The sequence below is a fragment of the Salmo salar genome, chromosome ssa17 (genome assembly GCF_905237065.1).
Source record: "Salmo salar chromosome ssa17, Ssal_v3.1, whole genome shotgun sequence".
NCBI classification, from domain to species: domain Eukaryota; kingdom Metazoa; phylum Chordata; class Actinopteri; order Salmoniformes; family Salmonidae; genus Salmo; species Salmo salar.
This window is the reverse complement of record NC_059458.1, coordinates 14,391,369-14,410,243: the sequence shown is the minus strand read 5'-3', so window position 1 is coordinate 14,410,243 and position 18,875 is coordinate 14,391,369. Positions and strand designations below refer to the sequence as shown.

General features: G+C 43.6%; 2 protein-coding genes across 3 annotated transcripts in view; both read right to left on the bottom strand.

The window, feature by feature from the left end:
* The window catches only part of LOC106575249 (cytoplasmic protein NCK2), a 57,458-nt gene extending 53,722 nt beyond the window's left edge, over positions 1-3,736 (bottom strand). Inside the window, exon 1 of one of the 2 annotated variants that reach the window (XM_014151641.2) lies at positions 3,522-3,736. The gene's annotated coding sequence lies outside the window, so the exon portion shown is untranslated. The remainder of the gene's footprint in view (positions 1-3,521) is intronic. The other variant, XM_014151640.2, reaches the window with a different exon arrangement.
* A 1,437-nt stretch (positions 3,737-5,173) lies between these two features.
* Positions 5,174-6,042, bottom strand: dph3 (DPH3 homolog). The gene is given in 3 exon segments (NM_001141662.1): positions 5,174-5,490; positions 5,690-5,764; positions 5,849-6,042. Coding segments are annotated over 3 exon segments (258 nt in total). The 5' UTR covers positions 5,957-6,042; the 3' UTR covers positions 5,174-5,415.
* Positions 6,043-18,875: the final 12,833 nt, after the last annotated feature.

The window sequence follows — 18,875 nt, the reverse complement described above, 5'->3', positions numbered from 1 at the left end:
AGCAATTGGGCTAGCAATAGTTATTAGCACTAGTTAGCAATAGTTATTAGCAATAGTTAGCAATTATGCTAGCACTAATGAGCAAATGTGCTAGCACTAGCTAGCAACTTCCTTCAAACCACACACAAAGACAAAAATTATTGACTCTGGGGAAGTACATAAAGGGCCCCATTTCCAAAATATCCATCTAAGAGTCATATCATTATTTATGTTTAAAAATACTATGACTGACCAAGTTTAACCATAATCATTTCATGATTCATCTAGCCTACATTCATAGGTCATTCAACAACTAGTCAGTCTACATCCAAAAGACTAATTCTCTCTATTTATAGTTTAGACTGCTATTTTGATTTGCTTTTAATAGCAGCATGAGAACTGAAGCAGAACTGTTGGAATGCATTTGAGAGTCAAATGATGTTACCAGTGACATTTCGCACCACCCTATGTGGTACATAACTAATTCATGAATTATTGGATTTCAATTATCCATTGTAGCAGACAGATGAAAATAGTATGTCTGTGAAGGATATTACTATACTCTAAGTTAGTCCTGCGCAGGTAGAGGAAATAATGTGCAGTGAGAAGAACTGAGAGAGTGAGTTTCTGGAATCTCTAGCACAGGTGCAGAAGATTCCTTGGCTGCGTTTACACAGGGAGCCCTATTCTGATATTTTTTTCCACTTAGCCTTTTGACCAATCAGATCAGCTCTGAAAAAGATCTTATGTGACGGGTCAAAAGATCAATTAGTGGGAAAGAAATATAAAAACTGGGCAGCTTGTACAAATGCTGCCATAGTGGTGCAAATTAAGTCTCCTATATAGAGCTAGTTAAGATCAAGACTGACTGAACAGACAACGAGGTTAGTATAGGTTAGTGCTTCCTAAATGCTGGTCAGGAGGACAAGCTGTATGTTTGTCACTCCTTTGTGATGACATGGTTGTGGCCCCCAAAAAATTGTTATGTTTAGGTCAGCTGGGTGGTTGGTGCCGTTTAAGATGAGGGAGGACATTTTTTTTTTCATGAGCATGGCCTTATTTCTATTACATCATATTTTATGACTGTCATTCACATTCCATTCACCCAGTTCAATGTATCATCGATAGGTTTAGGCTACTACATGATATTCTAATTTTCCCTATACCCATCATGAGGTTACTACAAACTAGCCTAGGAATGAAAGTTTACAACATAGGTGCACACAGTTTGAAAGAAAGATTTGAGGTGACAGACGGTGACACATTCAACACTGCCTTGCACACTCTTGCCTGCATCTAGCTGATCTAGGGTGTAATCATTAGTCCAACAGTTGCAAGCAAGAGTTTCTATTGGACAAATTCAGGTATGTTTATCCCCATTTCATTCCATTTAAGAAACGTTTTAACAGAATCGTCAGAATGAATACAGCCCTGATCACACGTACACACAGTTCACTTTCATAGCAGCCACGTTGTATTCCTTCTCATCTATGGGCTCTCCTCCTCTCACCTTTTCCCTTTGCTTGTGGACTTCAATGCAGAACACATCAGCTGTGTGACCAGGCAAAAAAACCTTTACAAGCCAAACCATATCATAACCTCTACACACAGCCTACATCGGTGTCACCATATTAGCTAAAGTAACGTCATAGTCAACACACCTAATAGAACTAACAGCAAACCCGCTACAATCATGAAGTAATGTTACAGTGTACAGTAAGTAAGCAGGTCAGTAAACAGTTTAGTAATAAATTAGTAAAACCAAAAGCTTACCTTGACTTGGCTATGACTATCTGTTGGATAGTCATAGCCAGCTAGCTAACATAGCATCACTCTGTTTGAGCCGGGTGTTTGAGTAGGCCAGGGAGTGGGCAATTCCAGTCCTCGAGGGCCTGATTGTTGTCACAGTTTTGCCCCAGCCCCAGCTAACACACCTGACTCCAATAATCACCTAATCATGATCTTCAGTTTAGAATGCAATTTGATTAATCAGCTGTGTTTGCTAGGGATGGAGAAAAAGTTTGACACCAATCAGACCCACAAGGACTGGAGTTGCCTAAACTAGCTAGCTGCATTTTTTTAGCTAAGTAAGTGAAAGTGAGAAGAAAAAAAATATATAGCTTTCCTTCATTTTTGAACAAATGAATTTGTTCAAAACTGTTCACATTTTATGCACTGCAGCACTAGATAGCTGTAGCTTTTGCTTTCATTCTCTGATCCTTTGATTGGGTGGACAACATGATAGGTTGGAGGACATCCTCCGTAAGTTGTCATAATTACCGTGTAAGTCTATGGAAGCGGGTGAGAACCATGAGCCACCTAGGTTTTGTATTGAAGTCAATGTACCCAGAGGAGGACGGAAGCTAGCTGTCCTCCAGCTACACCGTGGTGCTATCCTAGAGTTTTTTTTATTTAACTAGGCAAGTCAGTTAAGAACAAATTCTTATTTTCAATGACAGCCTAGGAACAGTGGGTTAACTGCCTTTTTCAGGGGCAGAATGACAGATTTTTACCTTGTCAGCTCAGGGATTTGATCTTGCAACCTTCTGGTTATTAGTCCAGCGCTATAACCACTAGGCCACCTGCCGCCCCAGTGCTGTTGAGGCTACTGTAGACCTTCATTGCAAAACAGTGTGTTTAATCAATTATTTGGTGACATGACTATATTTACAATTTTATCTAAAAATGATCACTTTTAATGTTTTACTATTTTAATGAAATTCACTGCCTCCAGTGGTTTAGGTGTGGCCAAAGAAAATGTAGGCCTAAGATCTGAAGGTGTTCACTGCACGAAAAGGTTTGAGTCCCATCTTGCAAGCCTACACCCTCTGACATAGAGAGAATAATGGTTTGTATCTTCTTCATCGCCACAGTTTTTCAGGTTGTTACAGTTGAGCAAAAACAGGTACACCACATCTTATCAAAGCCATCAAAAAACTATCACCTCACAATGTGAAAACAACAGAAACCGATAGGCAGAATGTATTATATTTTATATTGGGTTTGTAGTTCAACAACTACACAGGGCATGTATGAGCACGTTTTACAGATTTTTTTTTTTTTAAACGCTTATTGCAAATAGGCCTACATGTTGCTCACCAAGACCGTCTAACTACAGTATGCAAAACGAATGAAAATCGGAACGGAGTGTATTATTCAACAGATATAAATGTTAAAGTTTGAAACAACTAATACAAATGTTGCAAAGAATATTAGCAAAAGCGCAAACACCCATGTCTGTCGTAGCCTACCAAGCGGGAATGGGCTTATTGTATTGTACTGCCACTGACAAAGCCACGGAGGAGACAGAAAACCGCATGGACAAACACAACAATACTATTCTACTTTCTCAGCGCCGAATCCACGAGCCTTATTCTGACTGTTGTATTTTTATCATCTAAAAAAAAATAACTATCTGAATCCGCTCGTAACGGTGTCATTAACCAAAATCCACAAATGCCAGTTATTACCAACCGCACCTCCCGTCAAGCAAGCAACCATAACTTTGCTCTCAGTTCGTCAGCGTTTCGTTGTGTTCTTACCTTGGTGGTTTCTCCAGTTGAATCTGATTATCAGATGGGGAATTTGCAAAAGTAGTCTTCGATATTCACTTTCGAGGTCTAAAAGTTGACGTTTAAAAACCAATACGTTTGGTTATCTTTTTTCTCTTTTTTTCCAACTCGCTGGGTTGCTCGTCTCCTCCTCTACCTCCAGCTCAACCAACTGCCTTGAAATGTGACGTCACGCCTGCCAAAAGGAGTGGGTCGGGAGCACAGAGCACAACACAATTATTGTACACACATTACATCACATTTGCATTGTCTTGTATAATGTATATCCCTCTCAACAGAGCAATTCATGACTGTTTGTGACTGATTATCATCACATGAATAATGACTATTTTCCTCCAGATGTGAGGGAGTAACAGTACATAATACCATCCACACACCACACAAACATCCCCACATCATGAACGCTACTGCTCAGTGCTCTAACACTCTCTCTCAGTCAGCAGTGACCTGCTCTGTGAGGTTCCTTTGACTGAGTGCTGGTGTGTTTGTCAATGACTGTCTGCCGCTGTTGTGGCCCCCCTGTTGGGAGATGCAGTTAGACGTATTGACTCGTGCTCAGCCTCCTCCCTCGCCACAGCATCAGCCACAGAGCTAACTGGATATTGGATAAATAGACAGGCAGGGCCTTCAATATCATGTGAAGGACACCATCATGTTCTCTCCCTGGATTTGTCCCAAATGGCACTCTATTCCCTACATAGAGCACTACTTTTGACTAGAGCCTATAGGGCTCTGGTCAAAGGTAGTGCACTATATAGGGAATAGGTTGCCATTTGGAACACGAAGCTCCTCTCTCTGACAGGTCAGGCCCTGCTGCGAAGGAGCCAATAAGGAGAGCTGGTGGTGTGAAACAGTAGCTACGCTGACACAGTATCAGTCAATATTGTAATATATGGTTATGTGGGGCTTTGGAATTAGTCACTTTATTGTATTGGCTGAGGGACGATTCTGTACTCTTCCTGGATTTAAAGGAATGGACTTGTGTATGAGAAGTATGGTGAGAACTTGCGTGCTAGACCCAGCTTACGCCGATCCAATGCTTTTTTTTTAATCCATGAGGGGGAGAGAAGGGTAGGTAAATAGGGAATTGTAATTCAGCAACTTGTCCATCCATAACATACACATCATAATGAACAGCCAATATGAATAATTCATGTTTCTCGTATGACTCATAGATTAAAATGTAAGGGTCAAGAAGATCACTGGCTCGCACATAACCACCGAAACCAAATCCCTTTGTTTTAAAACATGGCATTACAAATGGCAGAGCACTACACTGTTGAAATATGTTCAAGTAAAGGGTATGTAAGGCTATGTAAGATTGGTCTAAGCATAGGCTAAAGAGTTTCCACCATACATCTTACACCAGCTCATAGCTTTTAAATTTAAACAATCTCAGAAATCCAAAGGATAGTATCTGTAGGTTAGAATAGAGAGAAGTCTTATAGACCCATTTTTTCCAACTGCACTCTATTTATTCCCTGTACAGTAAGTAGGCCTGTATTTTTCCTTGAACATCTGCCCCCCCTGCTGTTCAAACAGAAAAACTACAAGCAGTTAACAAGAAAATAAAAATCAACAAAAATACATAACATGTTTATAAAAAAGGGAGTGAAAGACTTAAAAGAATAAAGGATTTATTCAAACACGTTGTGCAAATAGTAGTAGTTAAGGGTCCTTTATGTAACTCTGCAAAATCAATGCCAGGAACATGTGAATGAATGCTGAGAATCCTCCATCCCAGACCTCACCAGTGAAGCATATCGTTCATAATGTGTCTTTGTGTTGTGTGGGAGCACATACAAATGCAACAGGGTCCACTTTTACTGATGGGAGATGAGAAACTGAAGGTGTGTCATCACTGTCAGGAGGACTGAGTCAGTTCCAATCTACTCTCTGTAGTCGGTGCTTCGATTATCTCCCCAGACATAAATTCCTCCTGGTTAATAGAGAAATACATTAGACATCATGAACACAATAGTTACAATATCAGAGAAAGATAAAAATAAATCTATTAAATGACAAGTAGCTAGTAGGGTGGGGCCATCAATGCACTAGTCTCGCGAGGCCTCCTAATTCTCGTTTAGTCTCGTTGACTCGATCAGAACATGAGACACCAAGGCTATCTAAACACCAACCTTGTCGTAGATGACTTTAACAATGAGCGAGCAGCTCGGACACGTCGCTACTTCTTCACCATTTTCCAAATCCTCCTGCAAGTAGAGAGATTAAATACAACCGTCACAGGCTAGTTGGCACAACGTGCCTCGCAGGGGATCTTCTCACGCTGTACTTACTTTGGTTATGGCAAATCTGTCGCCACATGGGCAGGGAAAATAGTATGTCTCTTCATCCTCGTCATATTCAAAGTCCTCGATCTCAACTTCGTCGTGATAGACCGACATTATTACAGTACAATTATTTAATTCGTACCCAGCTAGCTAACTACTTGACGACATTACTCTGTTAAGCGAAAGTGTGATGTACCATCTCTGCGCAGTCGCACATCATGTCGTCATTAAAAGTAATGCCAAATATGACCATCAGGGGGTACCATAGAGTCGTGAATCCTCAACTGAGGACAGTATTGTTGGCATGGGCATTTACACCTTCGCAATTACAGATGGTTATGCTCGTAGTGTGTTCGGAAAGTGTTCAGACCCATTGACTTTTTCACATATTGTTATGTTACAGCCTTACTCTAAAATGGATCACATGAAATGCAATAAAAAAAAAAAAATCGTCAATCCACACTACCCCATACTGACAATGTGAAGACAGTTTTTAGAAATGTTTGCAACTGTATTTGAAAATAAAAGCAGAAATGCCTTATTTACATAAGTATTCAGACCCTTTGCTATGAGACTCGAAATTGAGCTCAGGGGCATCCTGTTTCCATTGATCATCCTTGAGATGTTTCTACAACTTGATTGGAGTCCACCTGTGGTAAATTCAATTGGACATGATTTGGAAAAGCACACACCTGTCTATATAAGGTCCCACAGTTGTCAGTGCATGTCAGAGCAAATACCAAGCCATGAAGTCAAAGGAATTGTCTGTAGAGCTCTGAGACAGGATTGTGTTGAGGCACAGACCTGGAGAAGGGAACCAAAAAATGCAGCATTGAAGGTCATGAAGAACACAGTGGCCTCCATCATTCTTAAATGGAAGAAGATTAGAACCACCAAGATTCTTCCAAGAGCTGGCCGCCCGGCCAAACTGAGTAATCGGGGCAGAAGGGCCTTGGTCAGGGAGGTGACCAAGAACCCGATGGTCATTCTGACAGAGCTGCAGAGTTCCTCTGTGGAGATGGGAGAAACTTCCAGAAGGGCAACCATCTCTGCAGTACTCCACCAATCAGGACTTTATGGTAGAGTGGTCAGACAGAAGCCAGTCCTAAGTAAAAGGCACATGACAGCCCACTTGGAGTTAGCCAAAAGGCACCTAAAGACTCTCAGACCATGAGAAACAAGATTCTCTGTTCTGATGAAATCAAGATTGAACTCTTTGGTCTGAATGACACTTGAATGCCAAGTGTCATGTCTGGAGGAAACCTGGCACCATCCCTATGGTGATCATGGTGGTGGCAGTTTCATGCTGTGGGGATGTTTTTCAGCGGCAGGTACTGGGAGACTAGTCAGGATCGAGGGAAAGAGAGCAAAGTACAGAGAGATCCTTGATGAAAACCTGCTCCAGAGCGCTCAGGACCTCAGACTGGGGGCGAAGGTTCACCTTCCAACAGGAAAACAACCCTAAGCACACAAGCAAGACAATGCAGGAGTGGCTTCGGGACAAGTCTCTGAATGTCCTTGAGTGGCCCAACCAGAGCCCAGACTTGAACTCGATCGAACATCTCTGGAGAGACCTGAAAATAGCTGTGCAACCTGACAGAGCTTGAGAGGATCTGAAGAGATGAATGGGAGAAACTCCCCAAATACAGGTGTGCCAAGCTTTTAGAGCCCTACCCAAGAAGACTCTAGGCTGTAATCACTGCCAAAGGTGCTTCAACAAAGTACTGAGTAAAGGGTCTGAATACTTATGTAAATGTGATATATCGTTTTTTTTAATGAAAAATGTCCAAACATTTCTACACCTGTTTTTGCTTTGTCATTATGGGGTATTGTGTGTTTTTATTTTTATTGTATTATTATTTCACCTTTATTTAACCAGGTAGGCCAGTTGAGAACAAGTTCTCATTTACAACTGCGACCTGGCCAAGATAAAGCAAAGCCGTGCGACACAAACAACAACACAGAGTTACACATGAAATAAACAAACATACAGTCAATAACACAATAGAAAAATCTATATACAGTGTGCAAATGAAGTAAGATTAGGGAGGTAAGGCAATAAATAGGCCGTAGTGTCGAAGTAATTACAATTTAGCAATTAAACACTGGAGTGATAGATGTGCTGTAGATGAATGTGCAAATAGAGATACTGGGGTGCAAAGGAGAAAAAAAATAACAATATGGGGATGAAGTAGTTGGGTGGGCTATTTACAGATGGGCTATGTACAGGTGCAATGATCTGTGAGCTGCTCTGACAGCTGATGCTTAAAGTTAGTGAGAGAGATATGAGTCTCCAGCTTCAGTGATTTTTGCAATTCGTTCCAGTCATTGGCAGCAGAGAACTGTCAGGAAAGGCGGCCAAGGGAGGAATTGGCTTTGGGGGTGACCAGTGATATACACCTGGTGGAGCGCGTGCTACAGGTGGGTGCTGATATGGTGACCAGTGAGCTGAGATAAGGCAGAGCTTTACCTAGCAAAGACTTATAGATGACCTGGAGCCAGTGTGTTTGGCAACGGATATGAAGCGAGGGCCAGCCAACGAGAGCATACAGGTTGCAGTGGTGGGTAGTATATGGGGCTTTGGTGACAAAACGGATGGCACTGTGATATGCTGCATCCGATTTTCTGAGTAGAGTGTTGGAGGCTATTTTGTGAATGACATCGCCGAAGTCAAGGATCGGTAGGATAGTCAGTTTTACGAGGGTATGTTTGGCAGCATGAGTGAAGGATGCTTTGTTGCGAAGTAGGAAGCCGATTCTAGATTTAATTTTGGATTGGAGATTCTTAATGTGAGCCTGAAAGGAGAGTTTACAGTCTAACCAGACACCCAGGTATTTGTAGTTGTCTACGTATTTATTCTAAGTCAGAGCCGTCCAGAGTAGTGATGCTGGACAGGCGGGCAGGTGTGGGCAGCGATCGGTTGAATAGCATGCATTTAGTTTTACTTGCATTTAAGAGCAGTTGGAGGCCACGGAAGGAGAGTTGTATGGCATTGAAGCTCATCTGGAGGGTAGTTAACACAGTGTCCAAAGAAGGGCCAGAAGTATACAGAACGGTGTCGTCTGCGTAGAGGTGGGTCAGAGAATCACCAGCAGCAAGAGCGACGTTATTGATGTATACAGAGAAAAGAGTCGGCCCGAGAATTGAACCCTGTGGCACCCCCATAGAGACTGCCAGTGGTCCGGACAACAGGCCCTCTGATTTGACACACTGAACTCTGTCTGAGAAGTAGTTGGTGAACCAGGCGAGGCAGTCATTTGAGAAACCAAGGCTGTTGAGTCTGCCAATAAGAATGTTGTGATTGACAGAGTCAAAGCCTTAGCCAGGTCGATGAATACGGCTGCACAGTATTGTCTTTTATCGATGGCGGTTATATCGTTTAGGACCTTGAGCTTTGCTGAGGTGCACCCATGACCAGCTCGGAAACCAGATTGCATAGCGGAGAAGGTACGGTGGGATTCGAAATGGTCGGTGATCTGTTTGTTAACTTGGCTTTAGAAGACCTTAGAAAGGCAGGGTAGGATAGATATAGGTCTGTAACAGTTTGGGTCTAGAGTGTCTCCCCCTTTGAAGAGGGGGATGACCACGGCAGCTTTCCAATATTTGGGGATCTCAGACGATACGAGAGGTTGAACAGGCTAGCAATAGGGGTTGCAACAATTGCGGCGGATAATTTTAGAAAGAGAGGGTCCAGATTGTGTAGCCCAGCTGATTTGTAGGGGTCCAGATTTTGCAACTCTTTCAGAACATCAGCTATCTGGATTTGGGTGAAGGAGAAATGGGGGAGGCTTGGGAAAGTTGCTGATTGATGAATCAATTTTAGAATAAGGCTGTAAAGTAACAAAATGTTGGAAAAGTCTAAGGGTCTGAATACTTCCGAATGCACTATATGCCAATGTTCCTAATTGGGACTTGAGAATAGAATGGTCTGTATCTGCCGTGATTATGTGAGTGTGATCCAGTAATCTACATCCTAATCAAATTCAGATGTCACACCTGACAAAACAAATTCATAGGAATTGGATATTGTCTCTGAAATACCTCCTGTGTGCAATAATTCAGTGGATAAACGCTTTAACTTATCAATGTAAATGTTACCTAGTTGACTAACAAAGCTTATGGGTTACGTCATAACAGATTAATAAGCACCTGCCTGCACAGGGAGAGAGAAAAAAAATACATTGTCGAAACGCTTATGAAGTCGAATGATTTCTTGTTTCAAATTCTAGTCACGTTGTTGAATACATGAATCCAAGCATTCAAGAAGAAAATACCATTTTTTTCAAGGACCCAAAGTTCGTACATAGGAGGTCAATTAGATTATAACAGACCCTCGGGTTTGGCTACATAATGGTTTCATCATTACTCCTACAACTTGTCTTTGCCCACCAGCTGGTCAAAGGGTTATGTTTCAGCGACCTTTAATCCCCAAAAGAACATGACCTCTTACACATTACCCACAATGAATTAAGTCAACCCCATTAGAAACTTAATGTCAGCACTGTAGTCCCACAAGCTTCATCAGAATGTCTTCCAGTCAGAGAATGCCAAGTCAGTTAAAAAAAAACACACACACGATGCATTTTGATTCTGAGAACTTTTGATGGAAGATCAGTGCACAAAGCCCTAAGATATTTGCTGGCGGAGTGGAACTACGAAATAAGACGATTCATGTTATGAGGCTGGATGGAACTCGTGAGGAAGGATGAACACATGAATAGGGGAAACAACAAGAGAACCAGCCTCATGTGATCATCAGTCGTAAACAACAAACCCGGAGATGATAATTGCATAAGCAGAGTCAGCAAGGGTGAATTAAGTGGATATGTCAATTAAGACTTGAGAAGGCTCAACTACGCTCAACGGAAAAACATCATCCCAAATTCTAAAAGGGATGAGTATACACATGATAGACTGAGATTCAATTGGGACACTTTGAACTTGTTTTTCCAGCAAATTAAAGTTGACTTAGTCTGTATCAGTATTGTGAACTTTGAATGTTCAGGCAGCTGGCCAGTGGTTGCCATTCATCACCGAATCACTGGTTCTAGTGGCCTAAGTGTTATGTAAACCCAACATGGGTTTCTTTAAGGAAATTCAATATACTGTGATTCATCTGTATGTTGTATCAAACTCTTTTTGTGACCAGGAAATTAGACTGAGAATGCATTCTCTTCTTTTGTTACATCACCTCTACAGAGACACTTAATGCTAATACAAACGGGAGATGCGTTGGATTACCGCTGAAAAGGATAGTTCAGATGAGGGAACCAAGGCTTCACACGAAATGGCACCCGATTCCTTATACACTACATTACTTTTACCAGCATAACCTCGTCCCCAGGCTAATTGCTATGGAGCCGGCTGGTGGACAAGACTAGACACAGCCTTGCATAAACCCGTGGCCCTAGAAAGGGATATCTGGTGCCATTTAGGATTCACCCAAGACAGGCAGAGTAATGCTGGGAGAGACCAACCCTGCAGACTCCAAACCCGGCACCATCCGAGGGGACTACTGCATCCAAGTGGGCAGGAACATCATCCATGGCAGTGACTCAATAGAGAGTGCCAACACAGAGATCAACCTGTGGTTCAAACCTGAGGAGCTTTGTAGCTACACTAGCTGCTCTACCAGCTGGCTCTACTGATCTAGGATCAGTTTACCATCCACAAACCCTAACCATGAGGATGAAGGGGATTGTAAAACTGGCCTTAGATCAGAGACAACTTCATCCTACTCCAGCTGACGACTGAGGACCATTTAAATGTGTGTTTGACTGTCTGTTTTGTTCAACTGAGCTTTCCAATAAAAAACTCACAACCCCCCCAAAATAAATAAATAAAATAAAATAAAAATATAACCTTAACCACTACAAATTAGCCTCAGTTTACTTACCCTGTTGACAGATTTGTTTATAAATGACAATACTTTGCCTTATCTGAACTGAGGTCCTGTACATTAACAACCCCTAGTCCCTAGTCCCCTAGGAAAGTTGTAGTTCCGGACCGGAGTCCGTTTTCTGGACTGGGTCTAACTGTTAGTAGAATGCTTGACATACACTGAGTATATGAAACATTAAGAACACCTGTTATTTCCATGACATAGACCGACCAGGTGATTCCAGGTGAAAGCTATGATCTCTTATTGATGTCACTTGTTAAATCCACTTCAATCAGTGTAGATGAAGGGGAGGAGACAGGTTAGAGAAGGATATTTAATCCTTGAGATACTTGAGACGTGGATTGTGTATGTCTGCCATTCAGAGGGTGAATGGGCAAGACAAAAAAATGTAAGTGCCTTTAAACGGGGTATGGTAGTAGGTGCCACCGGTTTGTGTCAAGAACTGCAACGTTGCTGGCTTTTTCACGCTCAACAGTTTCCTGTGTGTGTCAAGAATGGTCCACCACCCAAAGGGTGTTGCAACTCAATATTAGGAAGGTGTTCCTAATGTTTGGTGTACTCAGTGTATGTTCATCATCAGAAGAACAGGGCACTTAGACAGTGGGTCATGTAACATTATGGGAAGTCAGTCCTTTGATATGGCTACCCCTGGACTGGTGTAGCACAGTTTTAAGTGGCAGTGGGATCAGGGGAGTTACTGGAGCAGGGGCCCAGGCCCCTCAAGTCGACAGTCTATTCCCTACAGGGACTCTGTCCTGGCGTCCTGGCATAGCTCTGTGCTGGCTGGCCTCTTGAGCGAGTGCGTCAGAACACAAGCTGGCATGCACTCCACTCACCAACACAAAAGATAACTGTTGCCCTGATCCACCTTTTATTTTATTTAACCAGGCAAGTCATTTAAGAACAAATTCTTATTTACAATAACAGCCTACACCGGCCAAACCCTAACGACGCTGGGTCAGTTGGCGCCGCCCTATGGGACTCCCAGTCACGGCTGGTTGTGATACAGAATGGAATCTTACCTGGATCTGTAGTGACGCCTCCAGCATTGAGATGCTGTGCCTTAGACCGCTGTGCCACTCGGGAACCCACCTAACACTTACCAAACATGCTTTTCCTCATAGCTTTGTGAGAGCTTATTGTGTTGTCCTGGCACCACACGGCCAGGTCTCTGACCTCCTCCCAATGGGCTGTCTCATCGTTGTCGGTGATAAGGCCTACCACTGTTGTTTTGTCAGCAAACTTAATGATGGTGTTGAAGTCGTGGGTTATGATGATAGTGGAACCCTTTTTGGTGCTATATAGAACCTTTTTCTTTCTTTATAGAACCTTACGAAAGGGTTCTTTATATCATTATAAAGGTTCCATTTAGAACCATATGATCATGGTTCATTATGAGCCATAGAAATGTTATTTGGCACTATATAGAACCATTTGTTTTTAGTGTGTAGATATACAGTATTAATCCAGCCTTGGCTACAGATCTTTTTCCAGTGTAAATGATTTACTGCTCTACCCTAACCAGGCCTGTTTCTCTGTAAATTATCAGAGGTGCAAGTATTAAGTTCTGGTAGTCTAATCTGCACTCTATATCCAGAGGCCTTATCAGCTGCTGTGGAAAGCCAGCGTAGACTCAGGGGTCAAAGTAACATAGTAAATGTACATTTGTCTTCCTCCATTTAGTATGATATGTTTTCATTTGTGGATGTCCATCATCCATTTGGTATGATATATTACGTTCTTCAATTCGTATGATACGTTACCAATTCCAATTCATATGATATCTTACACATTTGCAAAATGTTAGCTAGGCTAGGGGTTAGGGTTAAGTTTTAAGGTTAGGGCTAGGGGAAGGATTAGCTAACATGCTAAGTAGTTGCAAAGTAGCTTAAAAGTAGTAAGTGGTTACAAAGTTGCTAATTACCTAAAATGCTAAAGTTGTCTGTGATTCGATCAGGCCCCCAGTGTCTGGTCTGCAGTGGGCAGTCACCAGCTTTGTTGGTTGGCTACTGCATAGCAACTTAGCGGTACCAGAAGCCCTGGTCTGCCCTAGAAAGCCTATGTAAATTACGATCGCCAGAATCGATCGGCAGAATTTTTACAGACGTTTTGGGGTCTAAAATGTGTTTATTATGATCAAGTTCAATCCCCACTGTGATTTATTTTTAAAGTTGGAGATATTTAATGAAATAGTGATCCATTCTGACTACTACATTTGCCATCACACATGCTGACACAGACCAATCACGGGCCGGCAGGCTACGAGGAGGCTCGGGGGTTGACTCGCTCAGGCAGGATGAAAACGATTACATCGACCATGATCCTTTGCTTGTTACGGCCACTTTAAACCATTAACCTGTGCAATTTTTTTGGTGCCATTCAGCCCCATTCAGCAATATGGCACGCTTTAAATTCAAATACTCCCGGCTTCATACGCCATCAGGAGTTTTCCATAGGACTACGTGGATGACGTCGGCACTATCGTTATAGCTGCTGGTTTTAATGTCTATGGATTTGATTCAAACACGTAACCTTTTGGGTTGCTAGAAGTTTGCCTTATAAACCCACCTATCCTCCCCTACCAATGTCCTTCCTTTCATTTTTGGCTTAAGAAACCTTCTGTCTTACGTAACCATACCAAATCAAACATATCATAGTAATTGGAGGGATACAAATGTACGTTTACTATGTTACATCTAGCCGGTGCGGCCATGCTGGGAGAGCAGGCAGCCTGGCAGGCCAGGCACTCACTGTGGCTCCCATCAGCTGGCCTGGTCTCAGATCTGTTTGTACTCTCTTGCCATATGGTCATTGTCACACTTTGGAACAAACATATCTGTCACCAGGCTACCCATCAGGCAGTGCTTATAAGATGCCAGGCTGTGACATGGGCCTCTGCCAACACCTCGTATGGGTGAAATGTATGCACTTAATGTATGGGTCATGTACATGTATGTAACTGCCAAAATAAAGGAAACCCCAGCATAAAGTGTCTTAATAGGGCGTTGGGCCACCACGAACCAGAACCGCTTCAATGCACCTTGGCATAGATTCTACAAGTGTCTAGAACTCTATTGGAGGGATCTGAGACCATTCTTCCACCAGAAATTCCATCATTTGGTGTTTTGTTGATGGTGGTGGAAAACACTGTCTCGGGCGCCGCTCCAGAGTCTCAGAAAAGTGTTCAGTCGGGTTGAAATCTGGTGACTTAGTCGGCCAAGGCATATAGCTTACCTTGTTTTCATGCTCATCAAACTATTCAGTCACCACTTGTGCCCTGTGGATGGGGGCATTGTCATGCTATGGGGGCATAGCCATGGTAGCAAAATAATGGCCAAAATAATGGCCTGCACAGCATTTTTATACATGACCCTAAGCATTATAGGATGTTAACTGCTTAATTAACGCAGGAACCACACCTGTGTGTAAGCACCTGCTTTCAATATACTTTGTATCCCTCATTTACTCAAGTGTTTCCATTTTTTGGGCAGTTACCTGTATAGGAGCGCTGCCAAAATGCAAAGTACATACTACACTGAGGGGTCATCTAGGAGCACTTCACTAGCCTGGTCCCAAATCTGTTTACGCTGTAGGTGTTGACAAGACAGCACTTCACTGCAAAGAGAAGAGGCCAGCAGTCACAACATGTCCTCACTCAGTCACTCTCTTTCATTTCCTCAATAGATGTTTCCAAGGCCAAGGAACTGTCTAGAGTCATACAAGTCTATACGCACTGTCGCTCTCAAAGCTTATCTGTGTCACGACTCTAACGTTCCCCTTATCACATTAGGTCCAGGCTATGTTTGGAACCACCCTCATGGTTTGGGTTTCTCCAGGATCATGAGTGCTAGATGACATTTAAACAGGAGGAGAAAAATCTCGCTGCACCCAGGACCATTTAACATTGTTGGAGTGAACGTCCCAAGGCAGAGAAGAATTTCGGAAGGTGGGCCAAAAACCTTCATTTGATAATAAGACACATAATGTTTATGTAATGCCTGTTTACGAAACAGCTCTTAATGGGTTCCGCATGACTAACAAGGTATAAAACCATGAAATGTGATTAACGTTGGATTTAAAATGTTGTAAAAAATAAAAAAGCCCTTCAGTTTGGATTAGGGTCCCCGGAAGCATTCAATGTCAGTTGACAAATTCCATGTAATCATGTGTTCGTATTGGAGTTAAACCAATCTGTATTGGTTGGTTATCATTAACCCATGTTCATATGGTAAAGGCCCTAATATAAACATTGCACAGACACACACACACACCACAAAGGGACTGTTCAGTATGGTCTGAGCAACGTCACAGTGAATGAATGAATTACTGTGAGGAATGGTCAGTGGTTGGCTGCTTATTGTAGACTATAGTCAACATGGCATGTGGACTAGTACTAGATATTGACACCACAGACCAATGGGGGAAATTTAGACACATTTTGCTGTTGGAAATTGTGTGTTAATTGATGATGGGTGCAAGGTCCCGACCCCCCAGGCCTGGTAAAGATCCACAAACTCTGTGAAATGCCATGTGAGACGCAGACAAAGCCCTGAGGACAGGTGCTGAGGATCTCTGTTATACCAGGAGGAGCAGGAGAGGGGGAGAGAGTATAACCTCGATCAGACAGTATGACCCTCCCTACTCTACACCTCCCATCAGACAGTATTACACCCTCCCTACTCTACACCTCCCATCAGACAGTATCACACCCTCCCTACTCTACACCTCCCATCAGACAGTATCACACCCTCCCTACTCTACACCTCCCATCAGACAGTATCACACCCTCCCTACTCTACACCTCCCATCAGACAGTATCACACCCTCCCTACTCTACACCTCCCATCAGACAGTATTACACCCTCCCTACTCTACACCTCCCATCAGACAGTATTACACACTCCCTACTCTACATCTCCCATCAGACAGTATCACACCCTCCATACTCTACACCTCCCATCAGACAGTATCACACCCTCCCTACTCTACACCTCCCATCAGACAGTATTACACCCTCCCTACTCTACACCTCCCATCAGACAGTATTATACCCTCCCTACTCTACACCTCCCATCAGACAGTATGACCCTCCCTACTCTACACCTCCCATCAGACAGTATTACACCTCCCTACTCTACACCTCCCATCAGACAGTATTACACGCTCCCTACTCTACACCTCCCATCAGACAATATCACACCCTCCCTACTCTACACCTCCCATCAGACAGTATTACACCCTCCCTACTCTACACCTCCCATCAGACAGTATTACACCCTCCCTACTCTACACCTCCCATCAGACAGTATTACACCCTCCCTACTCTACACCTCCAATCAGACAGTATTACACCTCCCTACTCTACACCTCCCATCGAACAGTATTACACCCTCCCTACTCTACACCTCCCATCAGACAGTATTACACCCTCCCTACTCTACACCTCCCATCAGACAGTATTACACCCTCCCTACTCTACACCTCCCATCAGACAGTATTACACCCTCCCTACTCTACACCTCCCATCAGACAGTATTACACCCCCTACTCTACACCTCCCATCAGACAGTATCACACCCTCCCTACTCTACACCTCCCATAAGACAGTATTACACCCTCCCTACTCTACACCTCCCATCAGACAGTATCACACCCTCCCTACTCTACACCTCCCATCAGACAGTATTACACCTCCCTACTCTACACCTCCCATCAGACAGTATTACACCCCCCCTACTCTACACCTCCCATCAGACAATATCACACCCTCCCTACTCTACACCTCCCATCAGACAGTATTACACCCTCCCTACTCTACACCTCCCATCAGACAGTATTACACCCTCCCTACTCTACACCTCCCATCAGACAGTATTACACCTCCCTACTCTACACCTCCCATCAGACAGTATTACACCCTCCCTACTCTACACCTCCCATCAGACAGTATTACACCTCCCTACTCTACACCTCCCATCGAACAGTATTACACCCTCCCTACTCTACACCTCCCATCAGACAGTATTACACCCTCCCTACTCTACACCTCCCATCAGACAGTATTACACCCCCTACTCTACACCTCCCATCAGACAGTATCACACCCTCCCTACTCTACACCTCCCATAAGACAGTATTACACCCTCCCTACTCTACACCTCCCATCAGACAGTATCACACCCTCCCTACTCTACACCTCCCATCAGACAGTATTACACCCTCCCTACTCTACACCTCCCATCAGACAGTATCACACCCTCCCTACTCTACACCTCCCATCAGACAGTATTACACCCTCCCTACTCTACACCTCCCATCAGACAGTATTACACCCTCCCTACTCTACACCTCCCATCAGACAGTATTACACCCCCCTACTCTACACCTCCCATCACACAGTATCACACCCTCCCTACTCTACACCTCCCATAAGACAGTATTACACCCTCCCTACTCTACACCTCCCATCAGACAGTATCACACCCTCCCTACTCTACACCTCCCATCAGACAGTATTACACCTCCCTACTCTACACCTCCCATCAGACAGTATCACACCCTCCCTACTCTACACCTCCCATCAGACAGTATCACACCCTCCCTACTCTACACCTCCCATCAGACAGTATTACACCCTCCCTACTCTACACCTCCCATCAGACAGTATTACACCCTCCCTACTCTACACCTCCCATCAGACAGTATTACACCCTCCCTACTCTACACCTCCCATCAGACAGTATTACACCCTCCCTACTCTACACCTCCCATCAGACAGTATCACACCCTCCCTACTCTACACCTCCCATCAGACAGTATCACACCCTCCCTACTCTACACCTCCCATCAGACAGTATTACACCCTCCCTACTCTACACCTCCCATCAGACAGTATCACACCCTCCCTACTCTACACCTCCCATCAGACAGTATCACACACTCCCTACTCTACACCTCCCATCAGACAGTATTACACCCCCTACTCTACACCTCCCATCAGACAGTATCACACCCTCCCTACTCTACACCTCCCATCAGACAGTATCACACCCTCCCTACTCTACACCTCCCATCAGACAGTATTACACCCTCCCTACTCTACACCTCCCATCAGACAGCATCACACCCTCC